At 40.6% G+C, this 27,940-nt stretch overlaps 1 protein-coding gene across 7 annotated transcripts in view; it reads right to left on the bottom strand.

The window, feature by feature from the left end:
* LOC148875104 (putative DUF21 domain-containing protein At3g13070, chloroplastic) overlaps positions 1-27,940 on the bottom strand; it is a 77,215-nt gene that overhangs the window by 33,502 nt on the left and 15,773 nt on the right. For all 7 annotated transcript variants that reach the window (XR_016105241.1, XR_016105240.1, XM_088965367.1 and 4 more), the window contains exon 6: positions 9,308-9,389. Coding sequence is in view for 5 of the 7 variants with exons in the window: in XM_088965367.1 (XP_088821493.1) it covers positions 9,308-9,389 (82 nt within the window). In the remaining 2 variants the exon portion in view is untranslated. The remainder of the gene's footprint in view (positions 1-9,307; positions 9,390-27,940) is intronic.

The following is a 27,940-nucleotide window of genomic DNA, read 5'->3' as shown; positions in this document are numbered from 1 at the left end:
TGGAGTCTCCTTCAATAAGCAAATTCTGAACTCCCAATTGGTCTCCTTCAATAATTAACAGTCAGCCCCTATATTTTTTTAATTTTCTTTTATTTCTTCTTTTTCTTCTAATGAATATGTTGGAATATGTTGATTTTCCATACTTTAACATGAAGTTTATGCTTTTCTTATGAAGATTATGGATATTTATTAAGGACATATGATTATGGAACCAAGGGAACTACCCTAGGATACATGTTTTTACTTAAAAAAATCCATCGCCTAGGCAATGCCTAGGCAGCTAGGTGACAAGGCGCCCCCTGTCATCTAGCCTCACCTTGGCACGTTGAAAACTATGGCGTAAACCCACTTACACCCGACAAGAATCTTATCCTTGGGACATGAAACAATCTCCCAAGTCTGGTTCTTTATTAGGGCCTCCATCTCTCTGGTTCATACTTATTGCATGCCCTCTTTCCTTTTCGGATGGCAATAAGAAGATCAAGGTCAGGATCAAAAACAAAATTATCAGGAGGTTCAAGAGTACCTGAGTTTGGGAGATCTGATTGTGATGAGCATTCAGATTCAAGAGCCACTCTCTTACTACACCTAATGAAAAACTGCTGCCAGGACTGAGGCCAATACATAAGAGGAGGAGGGGAATGAATATCATCATTACAAGGGAGGGAGGAGGAGAAACAGTGATAGGAACATATGACAAAAAGGAGTTAGGAGTCCAATCTTCACTTGCATTCTTTTTTTTTTTTTTTGATCAATAACACTTTCATTAATTCATCAGTAGAAAATTTACAAGTGGAAGACAAACACACTTATCTTCCAAGAATCACAAAGAACTTCAAGAAAGGAAAGAAGAAAATACAAAGATACAAGGACACTAACGTTACGACTTAGCCCAAAACAAGGAATTCCTTTCTGCCCCTTGTTTTGCTAAACCGTCAGCTAAGGAATTAGCTGATCTCTTAATCCAACATGTCTTAATTTCCATCTCCCGCACCAGCCATTTGAGTTTCCTCTTCTCATTGTTATACTTCCAAAGATCATTTTGTTCTTTGGTCAGCCACCCTATCACCACCTCTGAATCCCCTTCAATTATAAGTTTCTTGATGTTCAATTCCTTAGCTTTCCAGGCTCCTTCCATAACTGCACATATCTCAGCTCTAAGGGAGTCACCCACTCCAATTGGGCTTGAGAACATAGCAGAGATGACCCCATTTTAATCTCTAAAACACCCCTGATCCCTGATTGTCCCAGGTTTCCCCTACTTCATCCATCAAAGTTTAATTTCAAGAATCCACTAGGTAGGGGGGGGGGGGTCCAAGCCACACTCATTACTGACTTGGCCTGCGTGCAACTTGCAATTTCACCCCACTTCCTCAACATGTCATCCACAGTGTAATCTGTGAATATTTCCAGAGAATTCAGCCATTGTACCATCCTAAACTGTATAATAGCCCTCAAATCTGCTGTCCCTCTCTGAGTTTCTGAGAATATCCCGAAGTTCCTTTCTTCCCACAGTGTCCAACATACCGCAGCCCTTAGTCCCCTCCACATTGTCCTTCCCCTTTTTAATCGCCACCTGAAGAAGGAGGGGGCAAAAAGGCCTTGCATGTCTGATGGGGGATTCCAGCTGCATCCAAATAAGGAGAAAGCCCAATCCCACAATGACCTCGCGAAGTGGAACGACACCATTAGGTGAAAACCAATCTCCCCGTCTGCTTTACACAGAACACACCACTGAGGTGACAAGCAAATATTGGGTCTCTTCTTTTGGAGTAGATCACCAGTGTTGATTCTTTCCAGATGGGCTTCCCAACAAAAACTACCAACCCTAGGAGGTATAGCTCTGCACCAAACCTCACCAACAGGAAAAGGGGACAGGGTAGGACTGGTGGATTGACTTAAGACTTTGAAGAACGAAGCACAAGAGAAAATGCCATTGGGGTTAGGTGTCCAAATTCTAGAATCCGCCCTAGTGGGGTCTAAGACAACGTTATCAAGAAGTGCAAGAAGGCTCGAAATACAGTCGAAGTCTAAATCCCTCAAATCCCTTCTTAGACCCAAGTTCCACCCAATCCCGGAAGTGGAAGAGGACAGGGTGGTGAAAGACGAGATCGGCTCATTTTGCAAATCAGAAAGAGCGTACAAAGACGGAAACTGATCCTTTAGAGGGGCGCTCCCCACCCAGGTTTGTTCCCAAAATTTTATGGAGTTACCGGAATTCAAGTCATACATGATATTAGGAATGAACACTGGAAGCAGGTCATGAATGGCTTTCCAAGGAGACCCTGAAGAGAAGGACGGCATGACTGGAAAAAAAGAGGACTCCATAAAGGTAAAATCCTTAGAAACATATCTCTTGCCAGAGAGAGGATCAAAACATCTATAACCTTTCTGGATTGGAGAGTAACCAAGGAAAACACATTTAATTGATTTAGGATCAAATTTATGCTAGGTAGGACTCATATCATGAACAAAACAAACACAACCAAAGATCCTGAGGAGTAGATTAAAAAAGGGTTCATCAAGGAAGAGAAGCTGACGTGGAGACCAAAGGTTAAGGACCCTTGATGGAAACTTGTTAATGAGATACACAATTGTCTCAACAGTATCACCCCAAAACCGAGTGGTAACATGAGTTTGAAACAATAAACCACGATCAACTTCAACAACATGTTTGTTCTTCCTTTCAACAACCCCATTTTGTTGTGGAGTATGATTGCATGAACTTTGGTGAATAATTCCCTGATCTTTAAGGAGCCCACACAAATGGTTTTCAAAGTATTCCTTGGCATTCCCTCATCCTGACTTTTCATCAAGTAGAACCATGTATACTGGTTGTAGTCATCAATGAAGAGAATGAAGTATTTATATCCACCCATGCAAGGGATAGCATATGGGCTCCAAACATCAGTATGAAAGAAATGGAAAACAATATTACTTCTTTTACTACTTGCAAAGTATGTGGTTGTACATTGTTTAGAAAAATGACTAACTTTACATTCTGTTTTCAGCAAGAAGAGGAGAAGAAGAAGAAGAAGAAGAAGAAGAAGAAGGTGGAGAAGAATGACGTGAGAGCCAAAAATTCTTAATGTTGGCGACACCCAACAATGTCATTTAAATGTTAGGGCAAACAAGACAAAATAAAAAAAGAAAAGAAAAAGACCAAAATGCCCTTCTACGGCATATATTACATATTTCATCTCCCCCTCAAGTTGGGGCGTAGATGTCTATCATCCCCAACTTCTCACAAAGATCATAATGTCGTAGTGAACATAATCCTTTAGTAAGTACATCTGCAAGTTGTTCATCAGACCTAATGTAGGAGTGCACACTTGCCCCTTCTCAATTCTCTGATGAAATGTTTGTCCACTTCAATATGCTTAGTTCTATCATGGAGAACGGGATTGGCTGAAATGTTGATGGCAGCTTTGTTATCACAACAGAGTGACATAGGATCATCAAAGGGAAATCCTAACTCACTCAATAGGTTCTTGATCCAGTAACTCTGCAACAACATGTGACATAGCCCTGTATTCCGCCTCTACACTTGACCTGGCCACCACACTCTGTTTTATGTTTCATCAAGTCACAAGGTTTCCACCAACAAAGGTACAATATCCGCTGGTAGATTTTCTATCATCCACTCAACCGGCCCAATCTACATCAATATACACATCTACTTTCATGTGCCCATGTTTCTTAAAGAGTAAACCTATCCCTGGAAATTTCTTCAGGTACCTAAGAACTCTATATGCTGCCTCTAGGTGTGCCCTTGAGTGCATGCATGAACTGACTGAGGGCACCCACAGCGTATGCTATGTCAGGCCTGGTCATGGATAGGTAGAGAAGCTTGCCTACAAGTCTTTGGTACTGCCTTGGATCTTTCAAGAATTCACCACTACAATCCCCAAGTTTGTGATTAACATCTATAGGTGTGTCAGTTGGTTTAGCTCCTAAATGCCTTGTATCCTTTAGGAGATCCAGGGTGTATTTCCTTTGGGAAACGAAGATGCCTTGCTGTGAGTGAGCAACTTCAATACCAAAGAATTAACACAAGTGCCCCAAGTCCTTTACCTCAAATTGTGTAGCGAGAAATTTTTTTAACCTATGAATCTCTAAGACCCAGTCTCCAGTGATGACAGTATCATCTGCATAGACAATCAAGGCTGTTAATTTTCCTTGTTCCCTCCTTGCAAAAAGTGTGTGATCAGATTGGTACTGCTTAAAACCCATTTGTTGAACTGATTTATGAAACCTGCTAAACCAAGCTCTTGGAGATTGCTTTAGACCATACAAATATTTCTTCAATTTGCAGACTTTCTGTTCACTTCCCTTAGCATAGAAACCAAGGGATTGAGTCATATACACTTCTTCTTCCAAATCACCATTCAGGAAGGCATTCTTTATGTCAAGTTGGTGAAGCTCCCATTCAAGATTTGCAACTAAAGACAGGAGAACCCGGATAGAGTTCATTTTTGCAACCGGAGCAAAAGTCTCGGCATAATCAACTCCATGCACCTGTGTGAAACCTTTCGCAACTAGCCAAGCCTTGTAACTTTCCACAGACTCATCTGCCTTATGTTTTATAGAGAAGACCCATTTGCACCCTACAGGTTCCTTTCCCTTAGGAAGATCTACCAATTCCCACATGCCATTCTTGTGAAGAGCATTGATCTCTTCTTTCATTGAATTTGTCCACTCAGGAATAAGTAAGGCCTCCACAACACTCTTGGGAAGGGGAATACTATCAATGGATGATAGAAAAGCACGAAAGGAAGATGAGACATTCTCATAAGATAAAAAATGAGATATAGGGTGGTTTGTGGGGCATGATCTGACACCCTTACTTTTTGCAATAGGGAGGTTTAGATCACAACTTGAAGTGTCAATATCAATAGGTTTAGGAACATCAATTGGAACAATAGTACCTGGGTGGGGTGAAGGATCCAGCCCCTGAAATTCTGATGGCACTGGTGGCATGGTTTCCGATGGCTCTATGGCTATTGAACTCTGTTGGCCTTGATTTTTGTAGCGCAATCTCCGAAAGACACGAAATGGAGGAGGCTTAGGAATAGAGGGCAACAAAATTTGAGTCTGACTCTGTTTCTCCTCAACTCTACTCTCCCCTTGAGGAGAAACAGGGAAGTAGGGAACATCTTCAAAGAAAGAGACATCCAGAGATACACAGTATTTTTTTTACATAGGGTCAAAACAACGATATCCTTTCTAAGTAAGGGGATACCGGATAACCAAGAAAAATACACACAATAGCTCTAAAATCAAGCTTACCACGAGTAGGAGAGAGATCATGAACAAAACACTTACACCCAAAGACCCACATAGGGATAGGAAACAAAGGAGCTTTAGGGAAAAGGAGCTGATGAGGGGACCTATATTCCAATACACCAGATGGTGTTCTATTGATGACATAGGCAGTAGTTAGAACAACATCCACCCAAAATCTTTTAGGAACATTCATCTGTAACATTAATCCTCGAGCAACTTGAAGGAGATGTCGGTTTTTCCTTTCTGCAACCCCATTTTGTTGTGGGGTTTTGGCACAAGAGCTTCTGTGTTGAGAGCCACTGGAGGCAAAGAAATCTGTGAGGTCTCCATGAAAATATTCCTTGACATTATCTGTTTAGAAGATCCGGATCTCAGATTGAAATTGGGTGTAAACCATACGTTGAAAGTCTTTCACAAATTTAGGAACTTCCTCCCATGAATGCATAAGGTAAATCCAAGTGTAGCAAGAGAAGTCAACAAAAGAAATAAAATATTTGTAACCATTCTCAGTTGGAATATTAACAGGTCCCCACACATCTGAATACACAATTTGAAAAGGAAATTCTGATCTTTTATTACGTAAAGGGAAAGAGGTTCTACAATGTTTACTCAGTTGGCACACTTGACACTGAAAATCACCAATAGACAAAGACTTAAACAACTCTGGAAACAAAAACTTCAAAGACTCAAAAGAAACATGGCCCAAACGATGGTGCCACAAAATAATTTGACTCTTATTCGACGGACTCAAAGACTCTAAAACTGTAAGACCAACTTTGTTCTCTAGCACATAGAGACCATCCACCATGTTCCCCCTACCAATCGTCCTCCTAGTAGCCAAATCCTGAAAAACACGAGAATGTGGAAGAAAGGTTGTTGAGCAATTCAAAGCATGAGTAATACTACTAATGGATAACAAATTAATAGGTAATTTTGGAACATGTAGGACATTAATTAAAAAGAGGCCAAAGGGCAAAGATATAGACCCTTGACCAGCAATGGAGGAGAAGGATCCATCTGGTAGCCTCACTTTATCTCTGCCAGAGAAAAGAGAATATGTTTGAAACAAGGTTGACTTACTAGTCATGTGGTTGGATGCACCATAATCAATGATCCATGGGGATTTCGGGTTATCAATAGACACATGGAAAGCTGAGGCAGAATTACCTGAGGAGGAGGCAAAAGAAGTAGAAGGTGCGGGTCTAGAATCAGCATTGTGGAGAGCCCTACCATATTGCTCTAGGTGGTCACGGAAGGAATTGATAATATCTTCCTTTGGGTCAGAACAAGGAGGGCAGCCCTAAGAAGTACTCTGATGTTCATGAGATGCTAAGTAAGCCGAAGTAAACTTCTTCTAGTATGGCTTCTTGCTTGGCTCTTGTGCTGATTTCTTACCCAATTCCTGTGCCCATTTCGGTTTCCCATTCAATTCGCAACAGGTTTCATGGGTGTGCCTAGGTTTTTGACAATGAGTACACCACATTAATATTATCCTAACAATGAGTACACTCAATTTTGACACTGAGCCAAACAAATTTGGAAACAAAAGTTGAAAATAGGTCACCACACGGTTAAGAGACATGAGGAGGCCAAAGGACTAGGTTGGCAACAAAATAGAAGGAGAAGAAAATCTCTCAAAAATTGTATAGGGCTTAGAAAATTATGGGACCACTTCCTTTCACTCCCAACATGTTAAATGACCAAATGGTCTACGTTTTGCAGCAGAAAACCCCATTTAAACTCGTTGTATGAGACTCGACATCAGATCTGGAATTTTGTGGTTTTCTCCTTGAAAAATCCACAAAAAATCATAGAAGCTTCAAATAGCCACAAGAGTTGTACCAAAAAACTTTTAAAATCAAGGCAAACCAAAATCATGTAAGATTCATCGACTGTCATCGTCACCTATACAGACTACTAACGCCATCCAACGGTAGTCTGACATCAACATGTCATCTCGCAAGAGAGGATTAGTAGAATAAGTGTTCCTAAGAGCCTCTACCTCATTTTGATACCAAGTTGTTCTAGGGTTTGTAGAAGAGAAGAGAGAAGAAGAAGAAGGAGATGAAGAGGAAGAAGAATGTATCAAAGAGAGGAGTCTGTGTTACTGTTCACACCCTCAAAGAAGCCATCTATACTTGGAAGAAAAATTACAAGAAAGCCCATCTTGAGTACCCAAATACAAAAGATGATGAAAAGACTAGAACACCTTGTCCAAGCATTCTCAGCAACCTTCTTCATTCCTAATCACTCCCCTAATACTGGAAGCTCTTGGGCTGCCAAGGCTACACCCATCAAAATTTTGTTTTAAAATTTAATCTAGTAACACCTTGAGGAATTCAATGATACTATTTGGCTATTTTATACCCTCTAATTAAAGCATTCACTGTTACCCCCTCATACTCATCAGTAATCAGTGCCAAAATGCAATTTAACCTTTATAAGTTCAATCAGGTTCTGTGGGCTCTGTTCTTTGTGCTCAAACAATGGTGTGTTTCTCTCACCCCAAATGCACAAATGATAGCATTCCTGGTGACTGGTGTAATGCCATAACACCGTTTTTAACAAGATTTAAAGGAGTACATGTCAAACAACTCCAAAATACTTGACTGGTGTAATGCCATGCACACAAGTGGGGATATACACCAGTTCTTCTGCTTTCTGTGAAGCCTATCTTTTGAGGGAGAGAGTGCAGACCATAAAGCTTTTCAAATGGAAGGGGTTGGATGGGGTAGAGACTTGGTGAAAGGCTGTAAAAAAGAAAAGGAAAGAGTACAAGTGTTGGGAGCCCACTGTTATGGTCCTAAAGGTTAAACACATTGGAAGGATTGGTATATTGATCAAAGGCTTTTGACATCGAATAAGAATTGGTATGTTGGTCAAATAAGAATTGGTATCGAAGCCTACCACCACATTGCATATTTTGATCATGAGAAGCACTACACGAGAGATGGGCTACCTAGAGCAGAGTGAGATCTGTCACAGGAAAGATACCTAGAGTAGAATGAAAGACATAATTGAAAGGGCTACCTGGAGCAAAGTGAGAGCTACCAAAAGGAAAGGGCTACCTGTTGCCAAAGCAAGAGTGATTGTGGTAAGCGCTAGGTGCTGCCAGAGTGAGAGCTGTTGTGGAAAACGCTACCTACCACTGGAGTGAGGCAGTTGGGAAAAGGGCTACCTGCCACCAGAGTTAGATCCGCCAAATGTTGGGTACAAAAACATAGTGTTATGTTACAATCCTAAAGGTTGAATAGTTTTGCTTGACAAATTCCAACAGTCTTAAAGCTTTTGGTCACATACATAACACTCATATTCACTCATCCTCATCAACTGGAGATAACGCAACTCAGTTAAACATGTTTAGAAGATTAATGCCTCCCACAGACTCCAGTTTCTCAAACCCCTTTTCAGCCCTAGAATCTAGATTCCAAGAGAGGTTTCCATTTTCAAGCTATGCCATTTGTGCTATTGATTTATGTTTGTAAGCCGACAATTTATGCAATCTATGGAATGAGAGACAGAAGGGCTGTTTATCCCCAAAATAGATCTTCCCAAAATTTTACCCTTGAACCTGGGGAAGGGTCATATCTGATATGTTGCAGAAAGCGAAAAACACTCTTCATTTTTTTCTTTTCTTTTACAACATCAGTACCCTATTTTCAGCATCCACAATCAACAAAGTTTTTGTAGGAAGGTTTAACTAACCATCCTCAGGCCCTCTTTGGGATATTGGAAGTCAAAGATAAGAGAAGAGAGGAGTCAAAGTTTTTAATGAAGGTAGTTTGAGAGAGGTTAGGAAGTTATTGGAGACTGGAGTGGAATGAAGGATCCCAGACTTTAGCAAGCCTAATGCAGAAAAGAGAGGATTAACAGTGGAAGTGAAAAAAATAATAAAAAAAGAAAACACAGATAATTGTTAAACAATGTCAGGTTCAGAAGCTAAATTCACAGAAAACATAACCAAGGACCACAAACACAAGTCTGCAAAATAATTCAATATTCATATACAATATCCTATTACCTGTTCTTCCTCCTCAATTGCTCCACTCAGCTCTGCCCCTCGCAGCATCAACTTCAACTCATCTTCAGTAACATATGGTTCACTACATAACAGCAGTCATGGGCGTGAAGAAACAGCAGAAGCAATATGAACAAACAGAAAACCTCTTTAGGTAACCCATGGATAACAATTTAACAAGAAATCTATGGCCCCCAAAACTTAACACCATTATTTTTTTTTTTTTTGATAAGTGAAATTTTATTAAAAATCATTAAGTATAGGCATTACAATCATCCCCAAGGAAAGGCATGAGGTGCTACTTCTCACAGTATAGGCAAAACTTACACCATTATTGCATGATTGGATTTCAAGAAATAATTTAAGCAAGCTCAAAATAGGAGCAAAAAAAGACATATCAGAAGAGAAGGAAAAGTAGGGTTCACTGAAAAGTGAGGTTTATGTTTTTGTTTTTTTTTTTCCTTTTTTTGATTGGTAATCAGGACTTTATTAAGAAGAAATAATTTGAAGAGTACACAAAAATTCGTAGGCTTTACCTATCCCAAGTATAAGAGAAAACATAAAATAAAAGAGAAATTTTAGGAGAGGGCTTAGAGACCATGAATTTCTTGCAGGCTTAGGCCTAATCAGCTCTTTGGATCTGTTTCACTTGATCCTTCCACTTCTGACTGTAGAATCTGGACTGCATCCTCTTTTAGTTTGTTCGCTTGTGCATCATTCTTCCAACCACTCACTCCCTCTTTACCAACTTATCAAACCTTTTTTTATCGGAAATAACTTTCATTCAGTAGTTCATAAAATAATTACATGTCAGACACTCCAAAGAGGAGTACCGACCCCACAAAGTAATCCACTATTACAAAACAGCCCAAAAGAGTTCACCCCTTGTTGATCCTTGTTTCATTAATCCATCAGACAAACCACTGGCGGATCTTCTAACCCATCTGAATGTTACATCAATTTCCCTTGTAAGATCCCATATTTCTGTCATGACTTGCCTATAGGTCCAGATTCCCAGATTTCAATCTTGCCTCCATTCCATTACTATCCTTGAATCCCCTTCCACTTCAATCTGACATAGTTCCATTTGTTTAGCCAATCTCAATCCTTGTAGTAGAGCTTACACCTAGCTCTTAACAAGTCACCCAACCCTATAGGCCCCAAGTAAAGAGACAAGATTTTACCATCCCTGTCTCTTTAAAGCTCCCCCTACACCTGAAGGCCCCAGATTACCTAAACTCCCATCAAAACTCAGCTTTATACCTTATTGTGTAGACAGTATCCAACTTTCTTGTACTATAGTTTTGGATCTTGATGAATTTGCTAATGCATTCCAGCCCCTAAATTATGAGGTTGTCTGGTACTATGGCCATTTATTTCATAAACATTTTGAATCTTGAAAAAGAAAAAAAGTGGTTGCTTTGGCAACCCAGGCCCTTCAGGCATAGAGAGGTTTTCAGGGATAAAGAGGGGACTATCTTAGCTCTATTTTCGGGCCCTATTGCCCAAGGAGATTCAACCAAGGCAGAACTGTCTTCTGTACTGTTTGTAGTCCAACTAGCAGAAAAAATAAATTTCAGAAGGCTTTTAATAGAAGGAGATTCCCAAGTAGTAGTAAGCTGGCTAAAGAACGACAAGAAGGCAGCCTGGATCTACCAAGACTTGGTAAAGAAAATCAGGTGGCACCTGAGAGGAGTGACAATATTTTAGGCTCAACTGTTTTAAGGATAAAAGGTTAATCTGATCCTGAGGGTAAGGGTTGGGTAGGGACTGATTGTATAGAACTTAATGATTACACATGCTTTAAGGGGTACTCACTCCCTAGTTGTAATATCTCCTATACATTCCTGTTTATATAATGAAATATTTTCTGCTACCTATAAAAAAACATATAAGAAGTTGGTGGAGAGAAATCAGATCTTTGAGTTCCTCACCAGTTTCAACTCAAAGTATGATATTGTGAGGCAGAATGTTTTAGCAAAGGATGAGGTGACTTTGTCTCAAACGTATACTATGGTGAACAGTGAGGAAAGCAGAAGATAGGTTCAGTCTGTCGAGCTGCAGGTTGATCACTATGCCAGTATCAGGATGAAGTCGAAGGTTAACACTGGGAAGAAAGATGTTATCTGTGAATATTGCAATAAGCCTAAACACACTAAAGACACCTGTTGGAAGTTACATCCAAAGCTCATTCCTGCCAAACTCAAGAAAAAATTGTGGAAAAAGGTTTGAAACTGAAAAAGGTGAAAATGCAAATGTAGCCACCTCACAAAGTAAACAAGGACAGGATGGAGAGAAGTCAGTGGGAGAACAGCTAGCATCCACCAAGGTTGAGTATGAGAAGTATGGCCAAATAATCAATCATTTGGAGTCCACCGCTACAGCTCCTTCAGAGACTATTCTTTCCTCTACATATGCTCACTTGGGTATTCGTGCCACTACACATCATGCTTCTGTCTCAAGTACTCATAAAACCCCTTGGATAATTGATTCTAGTGTTTTCTGACCATATGACCAGTATTGCACAATTATTTACCTCTTACCAACTCCTTTCTGGTCAAGATAAGATATCTCTTGCTAATGGATCTCTTGCCCCTATCACGGGAAAGGGAGACATTAAGACCTCTAATGCCCTAACCTTATCATCAGTTCTTCATGTACCTAAAAATACCAATTTGCTTTCAATTAGTAATCTAACTAAATCCCTAAATTGCAATGTGACCTTTTTCCCTTGATATTGTGTTTTTTAGGACATGAAACCTCAAAATGTGATTAGAAGTGGCCATGAGGCGAATGAGATCCATTTATTAGACATGCCTGAGTAGAGCCAAGTACAACCTAAGAGATCTATCTATTTTTCAAAGTCCACTAGTCGTATTATGTTATGTCATAGTCGTCTAGATCATTTGTCTTTTTCTTCATTGAGTCAATTGTTTCTAGAGCTATTTAAAGGAATCAGTCTATCAAGTCTAAATTGTGAGTCTTGTAAATTCTCAAAGCATTGTAAAATACTTATCCATCAAGTAATAAAAGATTGATTAATCCTTTTAATATTGTTCTCTGATGTGTGGGGACCTTACCATTTACCATGTATGAGTGATTGTGGATATTTCATCATGTTTATTGATGATTTTTCATGACATACTTGGATTTACCTTATGTGCTCTCGTGCTGAAATGCCTAAACTTGTGCAACAATTCCATGAACACATACTCAGTTTAACACCCGCATCAAAATATTCCGATCGGACAATGCTAAGGAATATTTTGAGGACCTTACCTCCTATCTTGAGAAGATTGGGGTTGTTCATCAGAGTTCTTGTGCCCACACTCCACAACAAAATGTAGTGGAGATGAAAAACAGACATTGTGGAAGTTGCAAGGAGCATCCTTTTTGCTACTCATGTTCTTGTGAAGTTTTAGGGTGATGCAGTTTTAACAAATACCTACCTAATTAACTGCATGCATTCTCGAGTCTTGGCGTTAAAATCTCCTTTTGGAGTCCTCTTTCCTAGTGTTGAGATTTTCTCCATTCCTCTGTGGGTCTTTGGTTGCACTTGTTATGTCCACATTCCCAGTTCTAAGAGACATAAGATTAACCCCAAGGCTCAGAAGTGTATCTTCCTTGGTTATGCCTCCACACAGAATAGGTATTGTTGTTTTGATCCCATTAGTGGCACTCATTTTGTTTCCATGGATGTCACCTTTACGGAGTCAGTTCCTTTTTATAATCGCCCATCTAAAGGGGAAAGATCTCTTGAGTTGTTTTCTTCATTCCTTCATTTGCTTAACTCTAGTTGAGTCTTGTGTCGAGCCCTCCACGGTTACCCCCATTCCTATGGAGGGATCCTCTCCTTTGAGGTCTTCCATTCCTTCTCCTCCCCCTCCTCCTGCTAGTCCTCTAGTTTTTACCACCCATTCTATTTTCTAGAAGTGGTACCAGAGGCAGAGGCTAAGGCAAACACAGGTTGATCCCATGCCTCCAGTTGAATCTTAGGCACTTCTAAGTACTAAAGAGAGGACATGTCCATCACCTCCTCCACCAGAACCCTCGTTTCCAGACCTTGACCTACCCATTGCTTTGAGAAAAGGCAAGAGGAAATGTATACTTCCTTGCATTTCCAAACACCTTTCCTACAATTTGTTGTCCCCATCCTGTTATGCCTTTCTAGCCTCCATTTCCTCTCAACCCATCCCAATGTCTATTTCAAAAGCCTTAGCCACATGGCCCACACTAGAATAGAGGGATGCTATGAGGATTGAAATGGAAGTCCTTCATAAAAACAATACTTTGGACATTGTTGACTTGTAAGTTGGGAAGGAACCTATTGGGTGCAAGTGGGTTTTCACTATCAAGTATCATGCAGGTGGGTCAATTGAGAGGTGTAAGGCTCTTTTTGTTGCTAAGGGATATACATAGGTATATGGGATAGATTACATTGAGAGTTCTTCTCCAATTGTTGAAATGACTTTGGCGAAGTTCTTTTATCCTAAGCAATTAGCTCTGATTGGCCTTTGTATCAGTTTGATGTTAAGAATGCACTCCCAAATGGTGATATCACTGAAGAGGTATACAAGCCCCTTCCTCTTAGTATATATGGCAACGAGATGCAAGGTAAGGTGTGTAGATTGAAGAAATCACTTAAAGTAAGAAAAAAATGAAGAAAATGAAAGAAGAAAGAAAGAGAAGAAGATAGGAAGAGAAAGGGAAGGAAAAGAGAAAAGGAGAAGAAAAGAGGGAAGACTAGAAAGGAGAAATCTGTTCACTTCTCCTTACTGTCGATCTAGGTTGTATTAACATTCTACTAAGGCTGAAATGACTATAATACCCTCAGGAAAATTACAATAGATATAAGAGAGAAAGAATCCTAACACTCCCCCTTGTTAACTACTTCTAACAATCCTAACACTCCCCCTCATGTTGGAGCATATATATTATAAAGTTCCATCTTGTTACAACTATAGTCCATCCTTGAGTGACCCACACTTTGAGTAAAAATATCAGCTACTTGGTCTTCAAATTTAACATAGTGAGTAACAATTAACAACCTTTCCACTTGTCACTTTCTCTCTCACGAAACACTGGATTAGAGGCAATATGTGTCGTAGCTTGATTGTCACACGACAATTTAATGGGTTGACAAATTGTGATATTCATCTCCTGCAAAAGATGCTTCAACCAAACTAGCTCATAAGTAGCATGGGACAATGCCTTGCATTCAGCTTTAGCGCTACTCCTAGCCTCATAACACCATCCCAATGAGCAGTTGTTGGATTCTACATGAATTGACTAAGGACTCCAACTCTAAAGGAGATGTCAAGCCTAGTGATGGTAAGATATATCAACTTGCCTATTAGTCTCCGATATCTTGTAGGGTCTTCTAATGGCTCCCCCTGACTATCAATCATCTTCACATTGGGATCCGAGGGAGTTTCAACTAGCTTGGATCCTAACAACCCAGTTTCATCCAAGATATCTAAAACATACTTTCTTTGGGACAGAGAGATTCCCCACTTCGATCAAGCTACCACAATTCCAATAAAGTACTTTAAGGTTCCTAGATCTTTAGTTTGAAAGTATTGCTATAGGAATTGTTTCAACTCATCAATTCCATGTGTATCATTGCCAGTGAGAACAATATCATCAACATACACTACTAGAACGATCTTCCCATATGACGAATCTCTACTAAACACAGAGTGCTCAACACTACATTGTTTCAAGCTGAAATCTTGCACCACACTACTAAAACCACCGAACCATGCCCGCGGTGATTGCTTCAGCCCATAGATAACCTTCTTCAATAAGCACACCTTCTTGACTCCCCCTGAGCAACATACCCAGAGGTTGCTCCATATATACCTCATCTTGAAGATCACCATGGAGAAACGCATTTTTTACATCAAGCTGAAATAGGGGCCAGCCAACCAAAGTGGGCTGCTAAAGAAAGGAGCACTCATGCAGAACCTATTTTAGCCACAAGAGATAAGGTTTCTAAATAGTCCACACCATAGGTCTGAGTATACCCCTTTGCAATAAGTTGAGCTTTAAACCACTCAATACTGCCATCTTGACGGTGTTTAACTGTATATACCCATCGACAATCAACGGCTTGCTTCCCAGGTGGTAAGGAAGTGAGATCCCAAGTATTATTGGACTGAAGAGCATGAAATTCTTCATGCATTGCCTTCTTCTAGTTAAGAGATGAGAGGGCTTCCTGTAGAGAACACAGTAGAGAAATAGAGGATAGAAGGGAAATGAAACGTTGATGTGAAGGAGACAAGTGAGCAAAGGAGACATACCGAGAAAAGGAGTGATTTGTGCATGTACGCTTACCTCTACGAAGGGTAATAGGAAGATCAAGATCTAAGGATGGTGGATTTGTCAACGACAAAGACTCTGGTGGCATGTCAGAAGTTGGAGTTGGATCAACTACTAGCGACAATTCTGGTTGTCTATCACATCTAGAGTATGCTCTGTGAATAGATGATCAAATATGCTCCTCCATAGTAGGCAAGGGAATAAAGACATCACCAGATTCAGAGGGAAGAGGAATAGAAAGAGAAGGTTCACGTCCAGAGAAATAGGGCAAACTCTCAAAGAAGGTAACATCTGGAGCAACAAAAGCTTTCCGTAAAACAGGATCATAGCATTTGTAAACTTGTTGAGTATGAGAGTGACCAAGAAAAACACATCTAATAGCTTTAGAGTCAAGTTTATCATGGCCTGATGACCTAGACCCAATTTGTGAACAAAACACACACAACCAAACACACGAGGAGGAAGAGAGAAAGGCGAGGTGGAAGTAAACAAGATAGAGAAAGGTGACTCACCATCTAGGACTGGAGAAGGCATACAGTTTATGAGAAAACAAGAGGTGAGAACTGCATCACTCCAATAGATTTTTTTTTTGATGAATATCACTCCAATAAATTTTAGGAACTGACATTTGAATCAACAAGGCCCGAGTAGTTTCAATCACATGGCGATTTTTTCTCTCATCCACACCATTTTGTTGAGGAGTGTGTGAACAAGAGGACTGATGTATAATACCATGAGAGTCAAAATAAGACTGGAAATTATTATGAAAGTATTCCTTGGCATTATCTGAACGTAACACTTTAATGCATACACCGAACCGATTTCTTATCTCAGCATGAAAAGATAGAAAAATAGAGAAGAATTCTGAATGATCTTTCATTAAGTAAATCCATGTCATTTTTGAATAGTCATCAATAAATGTAACAAAATATCTGAATCCATTATAAAATGACACAACTAGAACCCCAAACATCTGATTGGACTAAAGCAAAAGGACTCAGAACTCTCTTATCATCCCTAGGAACAAAAGACACTCTATGATGTTTATTCAACTGACATGACTCACAATCTAACTTAAGTTACAGACTCCAAGGTTGGGACTTGCTTTTTCAAAACACGCAGAGAAGGATGACCAAGACGGCAATGCCATTGGTGTGGTGTAAGAGAGGAATGCAGAGCCTTCTAAGGACCATGGTCATCCAAGTAGTATAGTACTATAGTCCTCTAATTTCACAACCGCCAACAATCATCTTTCCCGTCTTGAGATCCTGAAAGACACAATATGAAGGATAAAATGTTATTGAACAATGATGGGTTTGAGTAAGTTTACTTACAGACAAAAAACTAAAGGGAAACTTAGAAACATAAAAAACAGAGCATAAATTAAGGTCAGAACCAAGAGACACATTACCGGTACCAATATAATAGCAGAAGAAGAACTATCAGTTAAGGTAACGGTTTGAGAGGTAGAAGGTGGTGACAAGGATACAAACATATTTGAGGAGAGTCATGTGGTCTAAAGCTCCATAATCAATTCCCTAAGGTGAAGGTAAAGAACTAGAAGCAAGACAAGCAGTATCTGACTTCACTAGTGTAGTAGTGGTAGAACTAGAAGAGGCAGACTGGCGAAGCTTTTCATACTCCTCACATGAGAAAGAATTTGTCTCTTTATCCTTACCAACACTGGAAGTAGGAGCATATTCAATCACACTAAGACTCCCAAAATCACCTTCTACCATTGCTTGGTTAGCCCAAGAAGATGGAAGGCCATGAAGATCATAACAAAAGTTGATTGTGTGACCTCGTCCACAATGTGAGCACTCATGGGCTGAACCACGGCCACTACCACTATGACCACCACCACCCCTTGCACCACCAAAATCTCTACCACCTCCTCATGCACCTCCAGGCCCATGGCCAAAACCCCTCACATTTCCTCCACCTCTACCACGCATATGCCTACTAGGAAAACCTCCTCTGGAAACCACCAAGGCTGATCTCTCTAAAGGTGGGGGATAATCACTATGTGGATTTGAGGCTCTCCTTATGCGAGAGAAAATCTCAGACAATGATGGAAAATCACTGCTCCCTAAGATTTGGGCCCGCACTGGTTCAAATTCAGACCTCAACCCAGATAAAAATCTTGCTACATCTAGATGTTCTCATTGTTCTTGTTGAGTCTTCAAATCAGTGGATAGGGGTTGATAAACATTGAGTTAAACATTTTAGAGAAGCATAGTATTCTTCAACACTTTTATCCCCTTGTTGAAGAGAGATAGTCTTGGTACAACTAGTAAATTCTTGTGACATTGCCTTGTCCAGAGTACAGTTGCTTGGCATGGTCCGAAATCTCCTTGGTCGTGTCTAGAAACATAAGGTTTACACTAATGTGATTCTCTATACTATTCCAAAGTGATTTCATAATTTGGCCATTCTCTTGTACCCATTCATTGTGCCCTTTTGATTCACTTTTCAATGGACCCTCCTTGATGTACTTCAACTTGCCTCTTGCAATGAGAGATACCTCAACCGACTTGGCCCATGGGATATAATTAGTACCATTGAGTTTCATCGATTGCACATCTACTATAGGTTTAGTGCTACCATTTGATGAAACCATGAGTGAGAGGAGATCACTGATTTGTCACCTAGGCAAATTGTCAAACAGCTAGTATGCAACTATTGTAACACACCCTTTTCTTTAAAAAAAACACCAAGAATCATCAGCCTTCTACTTTAGAAACACTTAGGCAAGATTGCATACTTACCACAAGGTGTCACCACAACACAAACCACCACACATTGAGAAGCACCTACCTCACAACTCGAAACATCACAAAGCTGCCCTCTTCAACTGCCAATAAAGGGCTTTTAGAAAAACACCACCAACTCACACAACACTACAACTTAAGACATTAAAGCCTCTTTTCCAAGTGGGTGATCAGTCCTCTTAAGTCCCTTTCCTTTCCAACAAAGAATAGAGAATTTTCTCTATTCCTAGGGCACTAAAGAGTTGGGACGTGAACAGTGCCATAAACAGTACAGTCGACCTCAAGGCTCTGATACCATACTCCAACTTTAATAAAGTAAGAAAAAAATGAAAAAAAGGATAGAAGAAAGAAAGAGAGCAGAAGATAGGAAGAGAAAGGGAAGGGAAAGAGAAGAGAAGGGGAAGAAAAGGATACCATGTTCACTTCTCCTTACTGTCGACCCAGGTTGTATTAACAATCTACGGAGGCTGAAATGACTACAATACCCTTAGGAAAATTACAGCAGATATAAGAGAGAAAGAATAACATGAAAAAGACAATACTACCCCTGTTAACAACTTCCAACAATTCTAACAATGGCCTGAAACAATCTCCACGTGCTTGGTTTGACAGGTTTAGGGCTGCTCTTATTCAATTCGGCTACACTTAGACTCAATAAAATCATACCCTCTTTGTTAAGAGAAGAAGAACCCTGGTGACATTCCTTATTGTTTATGTAGATGATACTGGTAGTGACACAGAAGAAGTTAATGCTCTCAAGAAGACTCTCAATTCTGAATATGAGATCATAAACTTAGGGGAGTTGTGGTATTTTCTTGGCATTGAGGTTTCTAGGTCTAAGGAAGGTATCTTTATTTTTTTAGCGGAAGTATGTGCTAGATCTTCTTGCTGAGATTGGAAAACTTAGTGTTAAACCAGCCTCTCCCCCTATTGATGTGAATCATAAACTCTCAACTAATGGTGGAGGACTTTTAGCTGACAAGAGAGTGTTTTAGAGATTACTGGGGGAAACTTCGTTATCTATGTATAGCTCGTCCAAACATTTCATATGCTATGAGTTCCATCAACCAGTTCATGCACGCTCCTAGACAAACACATATGGCTGTTGCAGAAAGGGTGCTATGGTATATTAAGAGAACCCCAGGGAAGGGTATATTATTTGCTAAACATGGCCACAAGAAGGTAAAACCGTAGAAGCATATACAGATCCTGATTGGGTAGGAAATGTGGATGATCGGAGATCCACATCAGGTTATTGTGCTATGGTAGCCGGAAATATTGTTTCCTGGCAAAGTAAAAAGCAGTCAATGGTTGCTAGATCTTCAGTTGAGGCAAAGTATAGGGCTATGGGATATGGCCCATAGGATTTCTGAGTTGTTATGGTTTAGATCTCTCCTTGATGAGATGTGTGTTTCATGTGACAAGCCACTGATGTTGTATTGTGATAACCAGTCTGCTATTACATAGCTCACAACCCGATTTGCATGATAGAACTAAGAATATTGAAGTAGATAAACACTTTATAGAGGAGAGAGTAGCTTCAGGAGAGGTATGCCTTCCTTTCATTGCATTAGAATCCCTCCGTTGTCAAGTTGGGCATGATTGACATCTATGCTTAGATTAAGGGGGAGTGTAGTGAGAATGGGCCTTAGTGTCTTTTATTTCTTTTAAGTAGTGTTTTAAGGTTATGTTTGTTGGTTATGGGCCTTTTTTGTTTTCTTTAATTATTTCTTTAGTGTTGGCTGCCCCATTAAGGGCATCCAAGTAATTGTACTTAATTTTAGAATTAAGTTAATAAAAGAGATCAAAGGGGCTAGAGAGAGAAGTTAGAACTCTTCTTTTCTCTCTTCCCTTCTCTTCTTCTACCACAACCTACTGCTGAAACCAGTTTCTTCTCCTTTCTCTTCCTTTCTTTCTTTCTTTTCCTATAATTTCTAAATTACTACAGGTGTATTTCTCAACTAATGCAAAGGTAGCTTCCAATGCAACTTCAGTCTCTCCTTGGAAAGTAATTCACAAGGTATATCCTTTTACTAAACCTTATCCGATATGATGTGGGGAATGGACTAAAAGTATTGTTTTGGGAAGACCTCTGGTTGGATGATACTCCTTTAAAGGTCCAATTTCCTTTGCTTTTTGCACTCTCCAACTATAAATCTGAAACCATTTCAAAGTTTGCTGTATTCTTTGACTCAGGTTTAAATTAGGATTTTGGGTTCAAAAGGGGTCTTAGGGATTTGGAATGTGAATCCCTCATTCTTCTTTTGGGTAGACTGGATTCAGTTTTTCTAGATAACTCTGGAGAGGACACTAGGGTGTGGTCTATTTCCGAGAAAGGCTCTTTCACTTGTGTGTCTTTTTTCAATTACCAGTTACAACCCAACTTTGGGGGGGTTAATCTCCCGGTGAAAGAAATTTGGAGCAAGCCTATTCCTCCTAAAGTTCAGGCCCTTTGTTGGGAGGTCTTTCTTGGAAAGATTAACACCTGTGATGTACTGCAGAAAAGAAGGCCAAATAAAAGCCTTTCCCCAATATGTCTTTCCTCTGCATGGACAGCGGTGAATTTGTTTCTCATATTTTTATATCTTGTTCATTTGTGCTTTGTATTTGGAAGCATCTTTATTCTCTATTTGGGTGCAGGTGGAATCCTCGTGGCAGACCTCTTAGATCCTGACTTCCTGAGACAACCAAGGAAAAGAGGAAGACTTCTTTGGAAAGCATTAAGGGCTGTCGTGGTATGGGACCATTTGGGAAGAAAGGAATGGAAGAATTTTTAATGATAAAAGCAGATGAGGAAATTGCTGATTTAATCAAATTAAAGGCTGCACATTGGGTGAAAGCTCTGGAGGATTTCCAACCTTTTTCCCTCAATGATATTTTGAGATCTTGGAAAGAGGTGGCACTCTCAGATCAAGTCAAGGTGAGGCAAATCATGGTTTGGAGTCCCTCGGCTCAAAACTTCCTAAAGCGCAATTTTTTTATCAATAACAGAAATCAATTATTTAATTGACAATAAAATTACAATAATCCAGGAAGAGGTAAAGAGGCATAACTCTCCTGAAAAAGAAAAAAGAAAAGAGGATTACAATACAACCCAAAACATATGTTCCCTTCCCACCCCTTGTTTCGCCAATGTATCTGCAAAAGCATTTGCAGTCCTCTTCACCCATTGAAACTGAACCTCCATTCCCCTAGTTAACCATTTAGCTTCCCTTCTTTCATTTGCATATTTCCACAGTCCATTGTCCTTCTGTAACCAGCTTAGAACCCACTTTGAGTCTCCTTCAACAATTAGCCTATTAAAGCACATATCTCAGCTCTGAGAGAGTCACCATTCCCAATGGGACCTGAAAACAAAGCAATCACCTTTCTATTCTCATCTCTGAACACCCCACCAACACCCAAGGGCCTAGGATTACCTTCACTACTGCCATCAAAATTTCACTTGACACACCCTGGGCCTGGTGGAGACCATAAGGGAGAGACAAGTAATGAAAAAGAAACAGAATTTGCCACTTCCAGCCAGCTATTCAATAGCATAATTGTAGAGACATCAGCAAACATATCCAAAGACTTGAGAATTTGTGGTGGCCTTGTACTAAGGACCATTGGAACATGGGGATGCATTGATAGCTGAAATGGTTAGCTTATTGCAGGGCAAAATTTGCAAAACAATTTGGCTTCCACAATCTAGAAGTTGAAGGGACTCCCAGGTGGTTATTTCTTGGACAAGAGCAAATGCCCAAATCCCTTGGGCTTTCCAGCTCACGCCATGTATGAGAAGGAAAATGAAAAGCCTAATCCGGGTTCCCACAATCCAACCCAACCTCTCATGCAAAGTTTTAAGATTCATAAAGGGTCACGTGACCTCTTAAAACAGCAGGTGTGCAACTCTTGTGCGCCTTAGGGGGATGATGATTGTGGTCTATCATCTTCCCCAACTGCTCCTGTTCGTTCGTCACGTCCCCAAGCAGAGGCGGAGATCAGAACTCCCCCCCCCTCCTCTTCCTCCGGCTGCTAGAGCGACGTCGGTGTCTGGAATGAAGCTTCAATGGAGGCTGGCGACTGAAGATAACTCCACGACACCTGAGAAGTCGAACCCTCACTACAATAGGGCCTCGCAAGGAGACTCTGAAGAGGACTCAGATTGGGAGGCGTTGAGAGATGTGGAAGAAGATGATGGAGATTTGCCGTCAAGTATAGGTAGCATAAACTCAACAAAGGCCTGCAACTTCACAGACTCTGAAGCTTTTGGAACTGAACTGCTCTTCTCTGAAGATATTGATACGAAGATTCTGGAGACACAGGATTCGGGGGTTGGTAACCCTACTGCGGAAAGTGGGAAGCCTATAGGCGATTCGCGGAGAGAGAAGAAAATAGATACAATTTTTTTTGAAAAGGTAAGGTAATTTATGAAAATAAGAACCAGTACAAAGAAAATAGATACAAATCAAGAACAAAGACAGGATTGCAGCTTTGTGAAGATGGGTTTCCATTGCAAACCAACCATGGAACCACTTGAGGAACAGCTCCCCCCAGCTGCGTAGGTGGACACTGTAGCTGAACCCAAACCATCAGGGTTTGTCTTTGGAGTAACCGGTGAAAACCAGATTCAAGATCAAGGAGTCTCTTCCCCCCTTCCTCTCAATCCAGTTCTTTCTTCGCCCCCAAATTGCTGCCAAAACTCTTTCGGTATTGATCCTTATAGTAAGCTTCAGCTTTTGGATTTTGCAGTTCCAGCCATTGAAACGTCACCGGTGGCGGATAATGACCCATGTGCGATAATAAAAGAAGGTGGGGGAGGAGGAAAAGAAAACGAGGAGAAATTGATTTATGTGGTGGAGATGGAGAAGGACGTTGGGGGAAAGGAAATTGTTGCAGGTACTCAAGAGAAGGAAAAGGAAATCTGCCGGTTAGATGAGGGAGAAGATGGCTGTAGAGAGACACCCAAAGTAAAAGGAAAGGAACAAAAAGAAACCAAAAGTAAGTTCGCCAAAGGAAAGGTCTATCTTAGAAAGGAGGCAAAAGATGACAAAAAAAGAAAGAAGAAAATGAATGAGGTGGAAAGGCTAGCCTGTGGTGTTTCCTATGAGAAGACTGTAATTAGGAAAAGGGAAAAGAAAAGAGGAGAATAGGAATTGAAAATGAGTATGGGTTGGAAAAAAGGAGTATAAAGAAGGTGCTTTGTTGGAATTTTAAGAGGTTTAGGAAGTGAAAAGAAAAGCAGAATCATTAGGAATGTGATAAGAAAAGAGAGACCAATTATAGTCATGATACAGGAGACAAAGCTTTCGGATTTGGACAGAAGGTGGATAAGAAGTATCTGGAGTAGCAGGGGTCTAAGTTGGTCCTTTGCCCCGTTGTGGGGTTCCTTGGGTGGGATCCTTACAATGTGGAAGAATGAGGAAGTTGACTATCAGGAGAAATTGATAGGGCAATACTCAGTATCAATAAAAGCCAAGAGGATGAGTGATGGAAGAGAGTGGGTGTTGATTAATGTATATGGGTCAAATTCATATAGAGAGAGGAACACATTCTGGGAAGAGCTAGCTGCAGTCAGAGGCATTTGGGAGGGTCCGTGGTATTTGGGTGGGGATTTCAATTTAATAAGATACACAAATGAGACAAACAACCCCAACCAGCCCTTAACAACTAGTATGAGACAATTCAATTCCTTGATTGAGTCCCTAGAACTAAAAGAACCTACCTTGTTACAAGTCTGTTTCGCCTGATCAAATCTCCAAGAAATCAATTTTGCTCAAAACTGAACAGATTCCTTTTCTCCATTGATTGGGAAGAGTCGTGGGGAACATTGACACTGAAAGCTCTACCTAGAGTGACATCTGATCATTGCCCTTTAAGCCTCTACTAAGAAAATCTTATTAGAGGCCCCACACCTTTTAGATTTGAAAATATGTGGCTAGAAGTTCCAAATTTTTTGCAAAAGGTCAAAGAATGGTGGTCAGAAGTTGGGATTAGGGCTAGAAATAAAGTGGTGAGGTTCTCCAAGAAACTAAAAAGATTGAAGGAAAAGGTCAAGGAGTGAAACAAAGAGGAATTTGGAAAACTTGAGGACATAAAGAAGGAACTAGCCAGAAAAATAGAGGAAGTGGACCAAAAGGAGGCCCGAAAAGAGTGTGGGTTGGAGGATAGAGTAGAAAGATGGAACTTAAAAGTGCAATTGGAAGAGATCCTAAGAAAATAAGAGATTTTTTGGAGGAAAAAATCTAGATGTAAATGGCTTCTGGAAGGGGGTGGAAATACCAGATTTTTCCACTCCCTAGCAAATGGGAGGAGACGGAAAAATCAAATTTCCAGTATAGAGGTGGACGGAAGAGTAGTAATTGCAAAAGAGGAAATTGAAAGATGCTTTGTGGATCTTTTTAAGTCAATCCTAGCATCCTCTGATGAAAACATTGCAGAATTGGAAGACTTACAATGAGACAGAGTGCCAGAGACCGAAGTTGACCTCCTAGAAAGAGCCTTCACTATTGAGGAGATACATGAAGCAATATTCTCGATGGATAGATCTAAAGCTCCGGGGCCGGATGGATTTTCAATGGCTTTCTATCAGGATTGTTGGGAAATTTTGAAATATGAATTATTGGATGTATTTGTGGAGTTCTACCAATAAGGAAAATTATCGCCTGGAGTAAATGCAACCTTTATTGCTTTAGTGCCAAAAAAGGAGGCCAAAACCCCTAAGGATTACAGACCGATAAGTCTAGTGGGTAATTGTATAAAATCATTTCTAAAGCCCTGGCTGGTAGGTTGAAGACTGTACTGCCCTATGTTATCTCTCTGAACCAAGGAGCTTTTGAAAAAAGGGAGACAAATTGTGGATCAAATCCTAGTGGCAAATGAGTGTGTGGCAGCTAAGAGAAAACAAGGAGGCAAAGATTTGATTTGTAAATTGGACCTAGAAAAAGCTTATGATATGGTGAATTGGTCCTTCCTGTTGAACTTAATGGAAAGATGGGGCTAGGTGAAAGATGGAAGAAGTGAATTAAAGAATGTATTAGCTCAGCACACTTTTCTAATCTGATGAACGGGGTAGCAAAGGATTTCTTCCAAGCCAAAAGAGGACTAAGACAAGGTGATCCCTTATCTCCATTCTTATTCACCTTTGGGGCTGAGGTTTTGAGTAGACAAACCATCAAGGCAGATCAAGAAAACCAGTTTAAAGGTTGGAGGATGGGTAGATCAGAAGTGGCGGTGTCTCATTTGCAATTTGTTGATGACATAATCATTTTCTGTGAAAGCCGTGATGAATCTAGTTTAAAGAATTTGAAAAGATTGGTGGATGAATTTCAACAGGCCTCCAAACTGAAAGTCAATTAGAGAAAAAGTTGTGTAGCTGGAATCAACATTGAAGGGGGGGACATCCAAGCCATGGCAAATCTGCTAGGTTGTGAAGTGAAAAATTGGCCTCTGGAATACTTAGGTATGCCCTTGGGTGGGAATCCGAAAGCTGAAAGTTTCTAGAAACCGGTGGTAGAGATGTTCATAAAGAAGTTGGCAATGTGGAAGAGAAATTATATATCCCTGGGGGGAAGAATCACCTTGATAAAATCAACCCAAGCAAACCTACCCACTTATTTCCCTTCCACCTTCAAGATCCCGGTGAAAATAGCTAGGAAGTTGGAGAAGATTATGAGAGACTTTTTGTGGGAACCAGGTGATGTAAAGAAAGATCATTTAGTGAAGTGGGAGCAAGTCTGTTACCCTAAGGAGCAGGGAGGATTAGGTATAGGGAACCTGTTAAAGGCCATTGCAGGGTACAACAAGGGCCAGTGGTCATGGCAAAAACAAAAGGCCATTGCAGAATGGTGGGAGGTCTAGAGAGAGAGGAGTGGGATAGTAAGTTTGTGATACAAGCCAAGGAAAAGGTTAATGATTGGAGGAGGGTAGCTGACTTACTGGCAACCAGGTTGAAGTTGAAGAGTGTTTTCATAGTAACCCCCTTCGATAACTGTAAAGCCATCCTAGATCCATTAGAGAATGATTTGGAAATATTAGCTATCAATGTTCAGGCTAAGTTCGGATCATTCACAGTCTTCAAATGGAATCCAACATCCAACTCCAAGGATTTTTTTTGTTGAAGATGGTGTGGTGGTGCGTGTAATAGGCTTGCCATTCCACCTATGAAAACAAGAAATAGCAGAGTCTATAGTTGTGTTGTGTGGAGGAACTGGGGCAATCTCTATTCAGTAGCAATCCTGCTAAGTGGTGTGAAGCCAGAAGAAATTCCACGAAAGGTAGAGGTACGAACAGAGGGGAGTTTTGTCTCTGTGTGGATAGCTTCCTCCATTGAAGCAGGACTGTGGAAGGAGGCACGGTTGGTAGGAGGGGAGAAGGAGGAAGAAGAAGCACTACGTGGACTTGTGAGATTGGGTAATTCAAATGGGAAGGGATGTTTCACTAAAAAGGGCCAACATATTCCGGGAAGCCAAAAAGCTTTGGGGTAGTTGGAAGGTCAAACCTGGAGAAAGCAAGAAGAGGGTACGACAAATGGCAGATCCTTTGCGCAAGTGGTGTCAGGGGAAAAAGACAAAAAGTTTTTACTGTCGAAAGGGAGAAGGCTTAACCAGTAATCTCAGACAGGGAAGGTTGCTGGTTCGACCATTAAAACAGGGGGGCGTGACTCTTTAAGTGGTCACGTGGGACAAAAGAAGGGCCCAATCGAGTGGATCCCTATTATGGTGGGCCGGAGAAGGCTTTTCAAGTAAAGGACTTAAAGTTGGGCTCCTATAGTCTTGAGCCCAAGGCCCATTATAAGACAGATGGGCCGAGGGACATGTTAAGTAAGCACGTGACTGGGAGGAGGGATGAGCTGATAGACGAGATAAAGCGTCTATCTTCTTCAACCCCGAACCCTTCCTCTTGACCAAGCAGTTCAGGCGCAAAAAAATCTCACGACTCACAGTCTCAAGGCTCTCTATAGTGGATCCCATCCAACCTGGCAAACCGTCTCTCACCAAATAGGCGCAACCAGAGATACATGAAGCCTAGTGATGAGAATAGAACATGGCTTGAAGATTGGTTGAGTGAACAAAATAGCAATGACGATTCTGATAGAGACGGAACGCTAAGTCTGGGAAGTTTGTCTCCGAAAAGCAACAATGATCTTCTTGAAACAGAAAGTTTGCATACAGAGTTGTTCTGGAAGAGACTGAAGAGGCAAGTGGCGGGAAGACTAGGAATGGTGAAGAAATTGGTTCTAAAGCTGTGAAAACTCCTCCTACCTTCGTCAAGGGAGCTGACCCTGAGTCTAATGAATTACAGGATGTTGGTGGAGAGGGACAAGAATCGACCGTGAGGATGGATGCGGGTATTCCAGTGTCGGAAACACAGAGAAAGGTTTTCCAAGTGGGTAGGTCGTCAGGAAGTGACTCTTTCACCATGTCTACTTCCCAACCTTGTCCAAAAAGGGGAAAAGCCTTAAAACCATGTGCCGTTTGTCAGCAAGTCATTTTCAGTGATTCTAGTCCTACCCCCGTTCTATCAAGTATGGGTGTCAATTCTGTTTTAGGTACTGACTTGT

The sequence above is a fragment of the Nelumbo lutea genome, chromosome 1, assembly GCF_056320005.1.
Source record: "Nelumbo lutea isolate HS-2025 chromosome 1, American lotus-T2T, whole genome shotgun sequence".
Taxonomy (NCBI): domain Eukaryota; kingdom Viridiplantae; phylum Streptophyta; class Magnoliopsida; order Proteales; family Nelumbonaceae; genus Nelumbo; species Nelumbo lutea.
The sequence above is the reverse complement of the archived record's forward strand: the minus strand, read 5'-3'. Positions and strand labels throughout refer to the sequence as shown.